The sequence below is a fragment of the Cricetulus griseus genome (assembly GCF_003668045.3).
Source record: "Cricetulus griseus strain 17A/GY chromosome 1 unlocalized genomic scaffold, alternate assembly CriGri-PICRH-1.0 chr1_1, whole genome shotgun sequence".
Lineage (NCBI taxonomy): Eukaryota > Metazoa > Chordata > Mammalia > Rodentia > Cricetidae > Cricetulus > Cricetulus griseus.
The window spans coordinates 223,596,737-223,613,067 of record NW_023276807.1 but is presented as its reverse complement, the minus strand read 5'-3'; the positions used below and the strand labels follow the sequence as shown (position 1 = coordinate 223,613,067).

The 16,331-nt window shown below is 39.4% G+C and overlaps 1 protein-coding gene across 1 annotated transcript in view; it reads left to right on the top strand.

Moving 5' to 3' along the window:
- The first annotated feature begins 8,693 nt into the window (after positions 1-8,693).
- Adam28 (ADAM metallopeptidase domain 28) overlaps positions 8,694-16,331 on the top strand; it is a 51,951-nt gene continuing 44,313 nt past the window's right edge. Inside the window, exons 1-2 of the mRNA XM_035453370.1 lie at positions 8,694-8,745; positions 15,016-15,119. Coding sequence (XP_035309261.1) covers positions 8,694-8,745; positions 15,016-15,119 — 156 coding nt within the window. The remainder of the gene's footprint in view (positions 8,746-15,015; positions 15,120-16,331) is intronic.

Below are 16,331 nucleotides of genomic sequence, written 5' to 3'. Positions count from 1 at the left end.
TGTTTATATAGGAAGTCTATTCTACAGACCCTCTCCCTAATTCCTTATCATGGTGACTTATTTCTTTTTTATGTCTTCGTTCAAGGCTCAGTGTCCTCTCATTGCATTATTTGAGTTGTTGGATGCTGTCATGAGTATTGTTGCAGTGTGCTCATTTTCACACCCAACAAACTTCTAAATGTGACTGGTGGGAGGATATTAGTGAAAATATTCTGCACAACTGGTTTTCATCTTAAGTGGTATAAAGAGGAGCCTGTTATATTCATGATGTACTCTATATCAATAAATACTTCAAAGAAAGAAAATCAACTAATGGGGATGCATGGATATTTACATACTTGATAATTATAGATACTTAAGTATAAAATCTTTCACAGTTAGCAGGAGACCGGAAACTCAAGAAAGGTTTTAATTTAGGTACACAGGAGGTCCTGACTCAGGGAAGTCAGTTTTGTTGTGTTGAGGCTTTCAGCTAACTAGACAAGGCTCAATAACGATGAAGAGAATAATCTGCTCTGTTAATAATCCACTAAATTAATTCTTAATCTCATGTTAAGACATCTTCACAGAAATATACAGAAGAATATTTGACCAAATATCTGAATACCAAGACTCAGTCAAGTTGATATATGAGACTAAACACCACAGTTTCATGCATTAAATTCTAAACTTTAATTTTTTGATCTTTTCTCTCAATTCTTAATATATGGTTGCATCTATTTTCTCTACTATTGAAACACTTTCAGAAATGGCTTTATTGTTGCTCAATTTAAGCTGAATAAACTTACAAATATGTGAATTTCTGTCATCCATACATAATGCTTACATAAATATCACACACCGACAGGAGTGCATTGAACAACTTTGGAGAAACTAGACACAAATCAGAAGGGGATGGCCCACTCTTCTATTTGAATTCTCCCAGCTTTATTGACTGTATCTACCTAGACACACATGACCCATAAACAAGTGAGAATAGGATGGAGTACACGTGGAACAAATGTTTCCATGCTGGGTGTATGATTAAAAGAAGGATAATTGGAAAACAAAGTAGAACCAAAAGGCCACATGTCAAGAGCTGAAGAGTCTCAGAAGAAATACAGGGAAGGGGCTGTGAGTCTTTGAATTAGCAAAAGCAATTTAGAGCCTTACCATTTCTTGTTCAAATATAGTTTCCACCTGTAGTAACCAGAAACTATTTGATTTTCAGCTTTGAAAAAACATCTTTACAAAAGAAAGCCATGAGACTTTGTTATAGGCTTTCAGTTTCCTATGTTTGTACAAGCTGATATTTTCTTGCTTAGGCTCTAATTTTATGATCAGCCAACATGCCCTCAAGCCCTGGATTACAAAGCTAAGTATTTAACTATGCTGTGTTCCATTGGGTTCCCTGAAGTAAGACAAGGCTTCTTTCTTTATACTATGCTGGTTAAACCTCAGTAGATCATCAGCAGAGATTCTGTGAGTGATCAAGCCGAAACCTCACTGACATCCTGGTGAAACACTGCTACCTAGAGTGAGGGCAGATACTGCCCATTCACAGAGCTATGATACATTTGTGCTCTTTCCCTTCATTCTTAAGGTAGAAAAACACAATTAAGCTATGATATTATGAGTATCTTGGTGCTTTTGAATCCGGAAGGGACCAAGATGGCCTAACCACAAGCTGTACTCCATCCCCACTCTGTTCCCACAAATGTGGCTCTCTAGTCAAAGAACTCTTCTTCTCAGTTCCTGCTCATTCATGAAGGCTGGTATTCAGTTCCGTGCCAGCTACAGAACCACTCAGGTAAGTCAGTCACAGGAACTGGGCTTTACCTCACTTTCTGATGCCAAAAGTCTTCTTCCCACAGCTGATTGTTCAGCATTTCCAAGTAGGTTGGGTGGCCCTGCATGGCATGGTGTCCTCTTCTCTAGAAGGTAAGACTATCCGTTGACTCATGGACTGTGTCAATCTCATCTGCCAGTCTGTAGAATGTCATGTGTCCAGTTGTCTCCTGAATCTCATCCTCACCAACAGGACACATGGGATACTAAGATATTGAGGTGTTATCCCCTGCTGTGCAATCCTTCACCTGTCATCTGTCTTAGGGAAAATGGGGTTCATCTCTTCTGGTTCAGGTCATGAAGCAGTTGGTCAGAGGTCAAGACATGATTTTTCATTCATCTAAACCAGTGGTTCTCAGTCTTTCTATTGCTGAGACCCTTTAATACAGTTCTTCATGTTGTGGTGACCCCCAACCATAAAATTACTTTTGTTGCTGCTACATAACTGTAATTTTGCTACTGCTATGAATTGTGATGTTAATATGTGATATGTAGGATCTCTGATATACAACCCCTATGAAAGGGACATTTAACTCCAAAGGGGTTGCAACCCATAGGTTGAGAACAGATGATCTAAACACTTATATAATTACTTTTGAAAAACACCCTTAAGCTCTTAAAAAAGGTAAACATACAGAGAACACAGCACAGCAATATGCTTATGGAGCCAGAGCTAATCTATAAGTCATGAGAAGTCAGCACAAATTGGATCAGTCTTTCCTTTGGATCAGTCTTCCCACTTCCAGGCTCTTGGGATTACCACAAATCCAATGCATTTAACTCCTGTTTTATGTCAATGTGAAGTGACCTATACGGGCTCATGTGTTTGATTGCAAACTTGTGCCATTGATTTGGAAACTTGGGGGAACTTTAGGACACAGGGCCCCAAAGTGTATATTAGAGGGGTATAGCCAGTCCCACTTTCAGCCTGAGCTCCCTCTATTACATGAGCTAATAAGGTGTGAACAAACTACACTACAATCTCATTGCCATGGCTGCTCCAGTTATGTTGCCTTTCCCACTAGGATGAACGGGACACTCTAAACTATGAACCACAATGAATGTCCATCCCTTGGGTTGTTTCTGTCAGGGATTTTTGTCACATCAGGAAAAGTAAACAATGCAGACCTTGGATACCCTTTCTCCATATCTCTAGGTCTTTCTCCAGCAATTTATTTCTTGAGATGGTCACCAGAAATAGGAAAGGGGCCTAAAGGGGTATTGTATCCTACTGTAGAGACTCTGCTCCAAGCCTACTTTTCAAAACACAAAAAAAATGCTGCTTCTTAGGTTAGGTATGGCAGAATGAATCCACAACCTCAATTTATATCTCCCTTTTGGTGTTAGAAGAGAACATCTCAGCCAGATTCCCTGAAGGATTGTCTCACACTGACATCCCAGTGTACTGTTCCTCCTCAATGCCGGGGCCCAGAGTTTTTGATAGTCCCAGGGGTAAGTACCTCAAACTCCTACAGTGCCTCAGTTTCCACATATGTCACTGAGCTTTCTGACATCACAAAGCTTTCACAAGCATGTGACCTGGGACTGGAGAGTTAGCTCCACAGTTAAGAATGCTTATTGTTCTTGCAAGAGGACCTGAGTTCCAAACACCTGCACCTGGGTATGCACAACTTCCTTTAACTCCACCCCCCAGGACATCTAATGCCCTCTTCTGGCATCAGTGGTCACTGCACACACCTGGCAAACATAACACACATAAAAAGAAAAGGAATTGGTGAAATTACAAAAGTTTACTCAAAATGGTATTAGGCACGTACTGAAGGATTGGCTTTCCCAGCATTTCTTCCACACATTATAGCAGACAAGGAGCTGTACAATTGCCTCAGAGGTTGAAACACTGATGACCTTTGCATCCAGGTCAAGTTTCATCCCACTGCTTTTAATGTGATTCTTGAAAACAGATCATCTTGCAGGGATCTTTGTTCAGATGCCCTTTAACTCACAGAAGCTGGTGTTTATAGGGAATAATGCAGTCATTTTACAAATACTTGCCCAAAGTACAAGGCCATTGTTCCCCATAAAGTCTTTTGAGTCAACTTCTCATTGTATGTTTTGTGCAAGTCTAGAACTTACTATTATCTATCGAGATTGAAGACAAAGTAAATCGGGGAAACATGGAAAGTAATACAGTGAGGAATTGAACCCCTTACTCCCTTTCAAGAGAGCATGTGTTCCTTTTCTTTCTGCCACAACATCTGCCTCTGCAACCTTCTGATTTCTGGGGAGGTGTGGGAGGGAGACTGCATTTGCAGCACCATGCTGGGCTCTGGTGCTTCTTAACTCTCCCAAAGGTCCACTCTGACAAGTTCTGTCCTTATTCTTCCCCCTTCACTTTTATTCATCGCTGTATTTTTATAAAATGGTAAGTTTATCTTGGTCTGGAGCTCTACTCTGACAACATCTTACACTGTGGAACACTTTGTCATTGTTCTGAGTAAAGCTAGTTTGTCCTGTGTCAGAGAAATGCTGGGGAATGTTACTTCTCTGTATGGCTTGACACATTTCAAAATATAATTGTGACTTCATATCTGAGGTCTGTATACTGAGCCAAGAAAGCAGTAGTTCCCAATCCTCTGTATTTATGATTCACTCCACATTCTTCATATAAGAGTTACAGTCTCTGAAGTAGGTTCATGGATAAAAAAATTTCATAAAAATTTAGTTTTGTTTCTCTTCCTCATCTTTTCCTCTTCTTTCTCCTTATCATCATCATCATCCTCATCATCCTCATCCTCATCATCTTCTTCATTCTTTAGCTCAAGATGGCTAAGAACTCACCATGCAACCCAAACTGGATTCAGACTTGTAGCAGTCTTTCTGTTTTAAGCTCCTGAGTGCTAGTGTTGGAGGTAGATGGATCTTTTTTAAATGTTTAGTAAATAAGACATTGGCCAATAATGGGTATTGATCTTAATCAGGGATGTTGAAATTTAACTGAAGTAACACTTCTTCATGTATAAAATAATAGTTCATGACTGCTCATTCAATATAAAGTGTGAATGTAGAAGTGGCAGGATCTAGGAGAACAAAGATGACCAACAGTGGGGTGGAAATTCCTGGTCTCCATTTCCCTGTTGCTACTAGAGACAAAATGATCCCGGGAAGGTGTACACTGGATATCCTGCCCTCAAAAGGAACATTCTAAGCGGTCCCTGATGAATCACCTTATCTTGTTTCTTTTGCCTGTTCTCTTGTTCCAACCAGATTCTAAGCTTTCACATTTTCAGAGGTTTTAACTCTATGTGCAAAATGCGATCGCTAATGCTGATTGCAGCAGTAAGTTCACAGTAGACACTAAGTATGTGTTTTGAGAAAAACTATGTCTTTTCTTAATTTCCACTCTACTACACCTAGTTGCTAACTCTTACTACTTTTGCTCCTAAAGAATTTATTAAATACATCCCTTTCCAGCCATTTCTTTTGCTCATTTCCACGCTCCTTTCATTTTGACTTGCAGCTGGTCCCCTCTCCCTCTTTTTCTTTTGTTCCTTCCTTCCTTCCTTCCTTCCTTTCTTTCTTCCTTTCTTTTTCTTTTTGCTGTAGACTAGCTTCAGCCATTCTGTACTGGTGTGAACTGATTGTTCTTATGTTCACACCTTGGATGTTAAACTTATGCTTTTCCTTACTCTACTTTGGTGTTTTGGATCATATAAATATGTCTCTGCTCTTAATGTATTCTTCCTCAATTTATTTTTCCAGAATTTAACCAACAAAGATGACAAAATATGTAATAACAACTATTTCTACTAACAAAAGGAGAAGGGGAAAACAAAGCTGGCCATGAAAACTTATCCACTCATCATTCATTATGCTTACTTGGTACATCTTCTAGCCAAAAACTGGCAAAGAGGAGAACAAAACTCATTTGGATATCCATAAAATTCTTTGCTATTAAAGGACTTTATAAATATAACTAGGCTCTTAAGATTAACCTGGAACTGTGAGAATTATAGCTGGAAATAAGTCTTGTCAAAAGCATGGCTGATCACAGGAAATCTGAAGAGTCCTGAAGGTCAATTGATAGTTCAAGTGGCTCCCACATCACCATACTTCATCATGGTGTTCTTCCAACACAACCAAGCAGATGCACAAGCTAATAGAACCATAGTCTTTATTACCCACAGGGCAAAAATCCGATGTGAACCATTATATTCTTAGCAGGACTCCTGCTCCAGGTCCTCATTGCTCCAACAATGCCAAAATATGACCAATGCTAAAATAATACATTGTAATATGTACATTTCAGGGTGTCTTATAGTTAATTTTTCACAGACTGCATTGTTCTAGCTTCCAGGAAGTTCTTCTTGCACACCAGATAAAGAACTCTGACTATAGGTATATTCTAGAACTAAAGAAGAGGCATTATAATGATACAGGGTACATAATCACACTCACTTTCTGTAATTCCATGGAAGTGGTCTTGCTTGTCTTTCTTACCAGACTAGAAGCATCTCAAAACAGTGATTGGGTCTTTTAATTGTGCCCTCAATGTGTGACACATATTAAGTACTAATTAATGTCAAGTAAAATGGAGAAAAATAAAATAAAATGAACATAGTATTAAAATAATTCCTAATGATGTGTTGTCATGTCCAAAGATCAATGTATCTCTCAGGCCTCATCACATTGCCTTTGCAGAAGATGGTGATTAGCAGAGACCACAACTGATGAATACCCAGAGGATAAGAAACTGAAGAATTCTCAGGGATTCCTACCTCTAGGCTTAAGGATCAATTTGGAAGAGGCAGAGGAAAATGTAAGAGCCAGAAGTGGTGAGTAACTGCAATGAAACTATGTCTTGCAGATTCAGCAAGGCTCATGTGAACTCATAGCAATTGTGACAGCATGCATAAGACCTAGGCAAGCTCAAGCCAGGTCAAATCCCATCATAGACAAAAGAGGTGAGCAGGAAGTCTCACCCTTAGCTGATGAGTCATTGGCAATTGATAGATGGTGGGAGAAGGAGTCTATTTTCTTTGTGAATGTAGCTCCATGGTAATTCAACAAGACTAATGGAAGGCCACACATCCAAGATGATATGGTCACATATTGGAAGTGATAGGTTACCAAATTAAAAAAAAAAAAAGAGGACACAAAGTTAGATTGGGCTGGAGGGAGCAGATCTGGGAGGATCTGGGGAAGGAGTGAATTTGATTGAAACTCATTGTATGAAAATTTCAAAGAACTACATAAAAAGTGAATATAGCCTCCCTATTGCCTGGAAAGGGAAAGCTAGAGAGTATGGGTTGAAGAGACAAACTCTCTACTAGTAGTAGACCCCCAACCTTCACTTTGCAATGCTGTGCAATCAGATCTACAATCCTCTTATGGTTGTGGGGTGCTTTTATGGCCACTGAAAGGCACTCCTTTTTACTAACATTTCTCTAGCCTAAACTGAGCTTTATATTAAGATGATGTATACCTCATGTGTCCTAGCTATAACATATGTATTCACAATTTGTTCTCAGGGTCATTTCTACTCCATAGGAATCTTATCATTAGAAATAAGGCTGTGTGTGTTGAGTCATATAACTAAGAAACATGAAGGTGTGTGAGCAAGAGCTCAGACAGCATTGAGTTCAAATTCCACCCCTTCTGTTCCTGCATGAGCAATGTGAGCAAACAGCCTAATCTTCTTAATCTGCATAATGCAGACAATGGAATCTTAATCTTGTAGACCTATTTATGTTCTTAAACTCCAGTTTTTACATACAAAATGGAGGTAAAATGGTTCTTGGTAGACAGATTTGTCAGTAGGACTAATATAACAAGAATAATAGACTAGGAGGGTACCTAAAATTAAATAAGCAACTAAATACATCTGTTTTTGAGTTTTAGAGTATGATTTCTGCACATGTCCAATTTATTCCCACAACAGAGGTAATAAGCGCAAACTGCTCCTCCTCCATCCTCACGTCATCTCACCCAGGTCATTAGTTACGGTACAAACACCACGGTGGTCTGGAGAGCTTTGTACTTGTGTTGTCAAAATTCTTATTTCAGGAGAATGGGTGCAGCTCAGTTGGTAAAACACTTGCCAGGCATGCATGAAACCCTATATTTGCTCTGTAGCACTATGTAAAAACCCAGGGTGGAGGTATGCCCTGCAATCCCAGTACTTGGGCTAGTGGCAGGAGAGTGGAGAGTTCAAGCTCTTCCTGTGCTACACAGTTGTTGGAGCTTAGCCTAGGATTTATGAAATCCCGTCTTTAAAAGCATCTTATTTCAGGATAGTCCAAGCTTCTTGTGGACATCATTGTGTGAGAATACCATGCAGGGTAATTGGAAATAAGAATTTCATATAGATATTAGAAGGAATTTGAAATTGTTTATAAAACATATATGTGTAGAAGAATAATATTCTTCTTACCTTTTTTATTTAGCTGAAAATAGAAAATCCATACATTTAAATATATTATATATAACATGTGCACACAATATAGCGTGTGCATGTTCCAAATATAAATACATATATAATATAACACCTGGCATATGTATCAAGGTATGTCAAGGCAGTTACCTCCTTGTGACCTACTGAGCTATAACAATACATTGGAAACTTGTTATTTTGCTTTTGAATGGGGAACACAGAGAAAAAAGAGAGGGAAATAATAGCTGCTAGTGCAGGAAATTTTAGAGCCAGCCAAGAGGCGGTCAGGACTTCCGCCTGCCATGCCATTGCGGCAGGACCACAGCTCCCAAGTTGTGCAACACCTTCAGTAAATACTTGCTCAAGCGTACACAATGAAGCCGGGAGTTTCATTCTGTCTCCCTTAAGAGGAGGCTGGGGCAGAAGCAGCCTTACAGGTGTGAGCGGAGGCAGGCGCTGCTCCTGGGACCACAGCATGTTGCAATGGAGTCTTCTGGTAGTCTCTTTTCTCCTTTCTCCAGTTCCAGGTAGGCATTAACCCTTCTTGGGTCTGTTGAATGTGTCACGGAACTTCATGGTATCCATCTGCTCCTAGTCTTATGGTATATGATACATTGGCTAGCTGTTTCTTACTCTTTTACCAGTTTTACTAGACATTTGGGTTGGCTTTAATCTGTGGTTTGGGGGCTGTGGGGGACATGAAGGAGAGCAAATAGAGGTTTTTGAAATATTTATACGCCAGCTCCGGTACCTTAAAAGAGAAAGGGAAGCTCTTATACATTTGAACCATGAATGTGATCTTTGAGTCAAGAAACAAAATTTATCAAAACTAATTGTGTCAATTTTTAGTTCAATAAAACAACAGGTTTGACTGGTTAAGACCACCAAGGATTGGTCATTTGGGATTGCACATTTTTATGCTTAGTGGTAATAGATACAGCTAATTGGCAGGGCGCCATGCTCGGATTTATAGTTCTAAAGCATTGTGATATTCTTAGTGAGGAGGAGTTTCAGTTCAGTGTGTGTGGATAGTCTTCCATTTCGCTGGTTATAGCAAACACCAAAGAATTTAGATGTGCTGAATAGCACTTCCTAGCATGTTGTAGCAAGTAGGTGGCTCCATTTTATAAATTCTCAGTTTAGGTTTGAATGACTGGGATCTGATGACACATTTCTCCAGTTTGTGTCTGTGTCTGGAGCTTGAATCTTCACCCTCAATGGCAAATGTTTTCTTGGAACAAAGAATGTTTGCTGGGATCCAGGAATGAATGAATTATGGACAAAAGTGCAGGCTTTGAGCATGAAGAGGTTGTCCTCCTCCCTAACCCTCTCTGTATCTGCTTACTGAAAAAATGGATTCTCCTTTATTTTTGAGACTTGTGAAAATTGTACTTAACACCCTTAAATAGGGTGTTAGGATACTAATATATCCTCTTGACTTTAAATTCCTAGTTCTGATTTGCAAGAATTGAAAAGTTTCTAGGAATTCTTTCCTCACATTTTCTGAAAACACTGACCCCAGTACTGATGAGGACACCAGTCTCAGTAAAAAGAGAACTACTTGTGATCCAGCTCTTTTCAGGGGGAGAAAGATCAGGAAGATCCAGTGACAGAGTCTCATGGGCAATGGTGGGACCCATGCATGCCACTGTCATTACAGTGACATCAGGGAGAAATCAGCAGAAATCAAACAATTACTGAACCTCCAGCGCTGCATCAGAACATGGCAGCCGGAGATGTAAAGCCTTAGAGTCATGCTTAGAAGTATGACATCGTCTCAAGGATGTGCTAGCAGTGGTTCTGATTGCTCTCTAGTGAGGACATGTTCATTGTGAATAGGATGCCACCCTGCCTTTCTTTACCATCCCTGTTACCCTTTCAACACCCCCTCCAATCCACTGAAGTGCCCTTGCTAGACTCCCCATAGGGATTGGTTTTCCAGGCAGAATACAAGGGAAAAAAAGATTTGTTTTCTTAACTCCTCCTCTTTATTTCTCCCTTCACATCATGGATACTCTATGCATGTGCCCTCTGGCCATAACCTTTACCTGGTTCACTGGAAATAAAAGAGGAATATGTAAAATCAGGCCAGATGCTTGTAATGAGCTCCACCATCCCCTGAGGAAAGTGACATGGGATTGCATCATAGGAAAAGTAAAAACAAATGTTTAAGAAGACATGGATGGGGGTAGAGGAAGTCAGTCAGTACATTGACAAAGGTCGAGTCGCTTTCCTGTTTCAGGAGTGTGCCCAGGCATGCAGCGGCTTTAAAAATACATTTATTCTACACTAACAGTTATTTCTGGTCTTTCTAAGGTGACTGAAAAAAGTAAGCCACTATGCACAATTTAACTTATAAAACCAAATAATACACTTCATTAGAATATGGGTTCTAGTTTCCCCCATATTCATTTTTACTGAATAATATTTAAAAGTACAAGAGTCTGAGGGTTCAGAGAGCCAATGTCATTGCATAAACTTGCACTGAAGGTTTGGTGCCTCATTTGGAAAAGACAACCCTGGAACAATTTCTAACAGATTTGGAGCAAACTATAGATGCTAATATTATGTACAAATGTCCCAGAATGAATCCAGATAGAACAGCATTCTAGACTGAGGTCAGCTATGTCAATCTCATTAATGAGCTTTGCTTTATTTCAAACTAATGAACAGTTAAAGAAAAATCCAACCCACAACCACACACTCAGTTACATCTCTAACTCTAACCAAATAACTATCTTCTATAATCTTGATCCAGTTTTTTCTAGTCAAAACTAATCCAACACATGAGTTCTGTGGGAGAGAGAAAGCAAGCAAGCATTAAAATAAATTAATAGAAACATATTGTGTTACGGTTTGGATTTGTGTAATCCCTGGATGGCAGTTAGCTCTGTTTGTGTCACTGGCTTCTAAATAATTAACTTGATTTTATTCACCTGGGAGGAGGCTGTCCCATCTCCATCGAAGAGAGGATGTGTGAGCCTAACAATATCCGTGTCTACTCCAACGATTTCTATGCTGTGGAAACCCCTACATCTCAGATATCCTATTTCTAGAGCCTTCTACCTTTCAGGATAATCAGAGCCTTTTAAGAGAAATCCTATCTGTTTTCTTTAGAGAACTGACTGTGTTGCAAGAGTTTGGAATGGACTGGAAACTTACTTATTTCGTATAGCTAAGAGAGGTTGCTAAAGACTTTAAAAATAAATGTTTTTGTTTGTTTTGGTTTCTATTTGGAAGTGCCTCCCCACCAAAGAGTGAGTTGGAAATAAATTTTGTAAGTAGTTTATATGTTTGACTCCATAGTTAACAATTAGTTGGTGACTTTTGGTTTCATGAAATATTAGGCTTTGGAATAACTGAAAGTGTGGTTTAACACGTACAGCACAGAAAACTGTTTGATCTTGGATGGGGTGACCTAGTTACCTGTTCACTTTCTCCTGAAAGAGAAGTGGGGCTGTCACCCTGTTCTTTCTCTATCTGAAGTGTCAGGTGGGTATTGTCATCACTTTATGACTCAAAGGAAACTTCTACTGATTTCCTGATAGAATCATACATGTTGTAGATGAACCCCACCAATATGGCTTTTTGTCATTAAAAAAACTAAAAAAAAAGGTTTATGCATATGGGTCTTTTATCTGTATGTATATCTGATTGCAGAGGCTAGAAGAAGGTGTTGGATTTTAGAGAAATTGTACATTGCCAGGTGGGTGTTAGGAATAGAACCTGGATCCTTAGGAAGAGTAACTTAAGCAAGAACCATTTCTCTATCCCTCGAATATGGCATTTAAAAGAATAATTTCTACTTTTTAATTGTGGGTGAGTGCTTCTGAGTGTGTGCCTATGTGCAGAGTGCAGGCATCTGTCCAAACCAGAAGAGGGCGTCAGATTCCCCAAAACTGGAGTTTCAGGCAGTTGTGAGCCACCTAAAATATGTGTTAGGAAGTGAATTTTGGATCCTCTGGAAGAGCCAGAAGCATTCTTAACCACTGAGCCATCTCCCCAGCCCCACTCCTCCCCTGCCGTGGCATTTAAAGAAAAGAATTGTTGAGGCTCCACATCATCAGTGAGTGATGGCTTCATAACTCAATGTTTATGGGGCTAATTGCGATGATTAGGCTCCATAATACACCAGCTAGCATGCTGGCACCGTATGGTGTGTTTGTTTGGTGCCAGTGAATTAAAGAAGGCTGCAGGGAATTGCCCGCATGCCATTAGCTCATTTCTGGCAAGAGCTGTTTCTTACCTCTTGGCATCTCACTGTTCTGATGTAATCACAAAGTTTCAACAGGAGAGAATGACCATCCCCCATTTTAGAAAATTAAAACGTTGTTTTGTGACCAATACTATTACTTTTCTCCACCAACATTAGAATGGATTGCTTATGTATTTAGTAAAGTTATATTAAATCCCATAGAAATAAAGAGCACATTGATTATATCATGACTCCAAGAAATGGGAAACTCAAGAGGTTTTTGGACTAGGCTTAGAAATGGATGCGTGCAGAGAAGCCTGGCTTTGGGATTTGGAAGAATAAGTATCATGAATTTGAGGCTAGCCTCGTGGGGCCCTGGTGAAATGAAGGACAAACCAAAACACAAAAAGAGGTCCCATTTATTAATTGATTTCAGTGTCTGTGCTACTGGTGTAATGACTGATCCAGACCCCATGAACATGGGTGTCAGTGAGGAGGTCTCAGAAATCTATGGGGCCTTTTGTAGTAGATCAGTACTCCCTAGCATAGGAATAAACTTTGGGAGACCATTCCACATAGAGGAATACAAAGGATATGACAGACTCTGAGGACCCCCTATGGAAGGCTCCACCCTCCCTGGGACGCAGAAATGGTATGAGATAGGTAGGGTGTTATTGGGGGGGTCATGGAGGGAAGGGAGAGAGAGAGGGAACTGGGACTGACATGTAAAACAATCTTATTTCTAATTTAAATAAAAATGGACAAAACTAAACAAAAACAAAAAGAAAGAAATGAAAAAAAAACTTTGTACTATTATTACAGAAGTAGGACAATGACTTATTTGTCACAGCTGATGAGACCACGGCCCTTTTGAAGACATTGTAATAGTTTGTGTTTGTTTGTATCACATTATAGACTACTGCACACTTCTTAGAGACAGCTTAATCTGCCCCCATTTTTCAAGCAGTCAAAATTTTCCAAATCTAAATTGAAGATATTGTAGTATCTGTACATGGCTTTAAAAGTTTTTATTTATTTATATAGTGTCAATTTTATGAATAGGGTTATTTTGCTTGTATGTATCTCTGTAATGCACTTGCAAGCCTGGTGGCCAAGGAGGCCACAAGAGGGCATCAGATTCCCTAACAGGAGTTACCCACATTTATGAATTTCTTTTATCATGTGGGTGCTGACAATAGAACCTTGGTCTTCTGCAAGAACAGCCAGTGCCCTTAACTTCTGATCCATCTCTTCGGCCTTAGCTTTGTTTTTGAAATGTTTTCTAAAAGTAAGCCTAAGCCATGGAGAGAAAGGTTCTTGCCTTCATTATCTTAATTGCCATTTTGACTCTGAGTGCACACTTAGAGCTTAATGAGTTTTTGTAACCTCCCGGGGTTAAATTGTCGTTGTGCGATCACTCGATTTAAAACCATTTCAAACTGACATCATCAGATTTTATTTTTTTGCTTCGATTCTCAGAAAAATAAAATAAAAAGGAATAAATATTTTATTCTCTGGGAAATCATTGGGCTAAGCTGTCAAGTGCTATCCTGCTTGGTGAGCCTCGAGTTATGTCTGCTAATGGGTGGATCACAGTAGTACAGGCTTATATAAACATAAGTGCTTGGTCTGAGAGCTAAGATTACCTTCAGAGAAACTCCAAATAAAGAGAAGAAAATAAAGCTTTTCTAGACACTGCTGCCAGCATTCTACCTCTGATCTCCAAGTTCCACAGGGTGGAACTCATCCCAAGTGGACTTTTAGTCACCTGCAGCAATCAGAGTGGGGCCACTTATATTCCCTTCAGAGCTAACTACAGAGAGCAGAGGCCAGACCATGTGGAAAGCAGAAAGAAAAATTAAAAATACAATTAAAAATATTGGAAAGCTCTGGATTTCACTTCAGCCTGATTTCTGGAAAAGACCTGGGCATGAGCCTCTGAGATGTGAATTGGTTGTTTGAGGTGACTTTCCACTTTCCTCCCAGTGTGAGTCCAGCCTCCAGGCAGCCCTGCCCTGATCAGTGCCTCTGTTTAGATTCTCTGCTTTTCTAATTTTCATATTTTTATGCCAAAAATGAAGACCTGTCAAGATTGCTCATGTCAACCCTTTCTATGAGCCTAGCATCAGAGCCTTTTCTTATTGGGACTATGTTTTAAATATTACTATTGAAAATTCAAAGGAATATGTGTTTCAACCAGAAATGGTGTGTATCCAACTCCATTTTCATAGCAGTGAGATCTTGGAGTGTTTCTACTTCATTATCATGGGAATGATGAGCTTTCAGGAGAACTGGATTCTGCTTAAATTTTTATCTTGTCTCATTCTCCTGCTGGGGAGCCACTGCTCAGATCCAGAAGAGCAAACAGAAAAGGGAAAAGTAACAAAAATTAGCATCATCAGAAAGGCACTTGGAAATACCTCTGGGAAACATTAAAAAACAGATATTAAAGATGGGGTGGGGTGGGGAATGGGTTTTTAGTGTTGTCAGCTAGACACAAATCGCTGAAGGGCTCTGTGTGGCATCACTCATCATGACGGCCACTGCTGAACCACTGATTCAGTCCCGCCATTTCATCTTCTCTTCCTTCTTTCTCCCCCAGCAAACACAGCAAAAGAACTACCTAAGACCAAGAAATATGAAGTGGTTTATCCCATAAGACTTCATCCACTGCGTAAAAGAGAGGTCAAAGAGCCAGAGAAAAAGGTTAGTAATCTGTGCTTGTCTTCTTTCTTGTGCATGCAGCCTATGTGTATGCCTGTGAACATGTGCAAACATGTGACAATGTGTAGGTCACAGTCATTCTTACATTGTTTGTCATGGTATCCATTTGGTTTGTCAAGATTGAGTCTCTCAATGGACTGGATCACTCTCATCTACAGCTAGGCTGGCCAGTGAGTCCGAGGACCTACCTGTCTCCATGTCTTCTTGACTGGGATTAGAAGCCTGGGCCACCAAGCCAGGCTTTTTAAATAGGTGGGTTCTGGGTACAGAACTCAAGCCCTCATGCTTACACACCAAGCGATTTATCAACTGAGCTATTTTCCAGGTAACTCTTCTGGTGTTTCGATGACTTCTGAATATATGTACATATATTCATGTCCACATACATGCATATATATTGCTTTGGAGACTAACAATATTAATGATTACATTAGTTTGTTTTTCAAGCTTTCATTCTTCACTACAGCCCAAAGTTCTACTAGCTTCATTTTATACATCAAAGATCTAAGAAGTGAAATGCGTGGTCCCTAGTCACAGAGAGCAGACTTGGATATTTTATAGTAATTTATGCTGCATGTTTCCAAGTAATTATATATGAAATATACCTGTTCTATTGTTTATCTATCTACCATCTATCCACACACATTATTGCCTTGAATCATAAAATAAAACATTGCACAAGATTGTGAATTAGGATTTTTTATGAAATTTGTATTTTTTCTATGTAGAAAGCATTAAAATTTGCACAATTCTTACATTGTTATTAAATAACACATTGTCAGACAACACTAGCTCAGATTTTTAATTAGTCACAAGAGCAAAGCTAAGACATGACATACAGATCTCCACATGGATATACAGACAACCCTAATTCCTGAGGTTTGTCTATATGCTTGTGACTTGGATGCCAGCCTGGGCTGTATAGTGAATTGTAGGCCATCCTGAGCTATAATTAGAGGGTCTATTTTCGAAGTAAAATATGATGTTCCATTCAACAATAATATTCTAATTACCCACCTGCTGCAACATTTGATGGGAGTCAGAAACACAGAGATAAATGGGACATAACTGATAACTAGAATAATCTAAAATGTAACTAGCTATGAGAACATATCCCCCTACTAGAAAATTTCTTCATGGAATTTCTTCCAACTCCAGTTGGTGCTAGTAGAATACTTAGCAGAGTCTGTATAC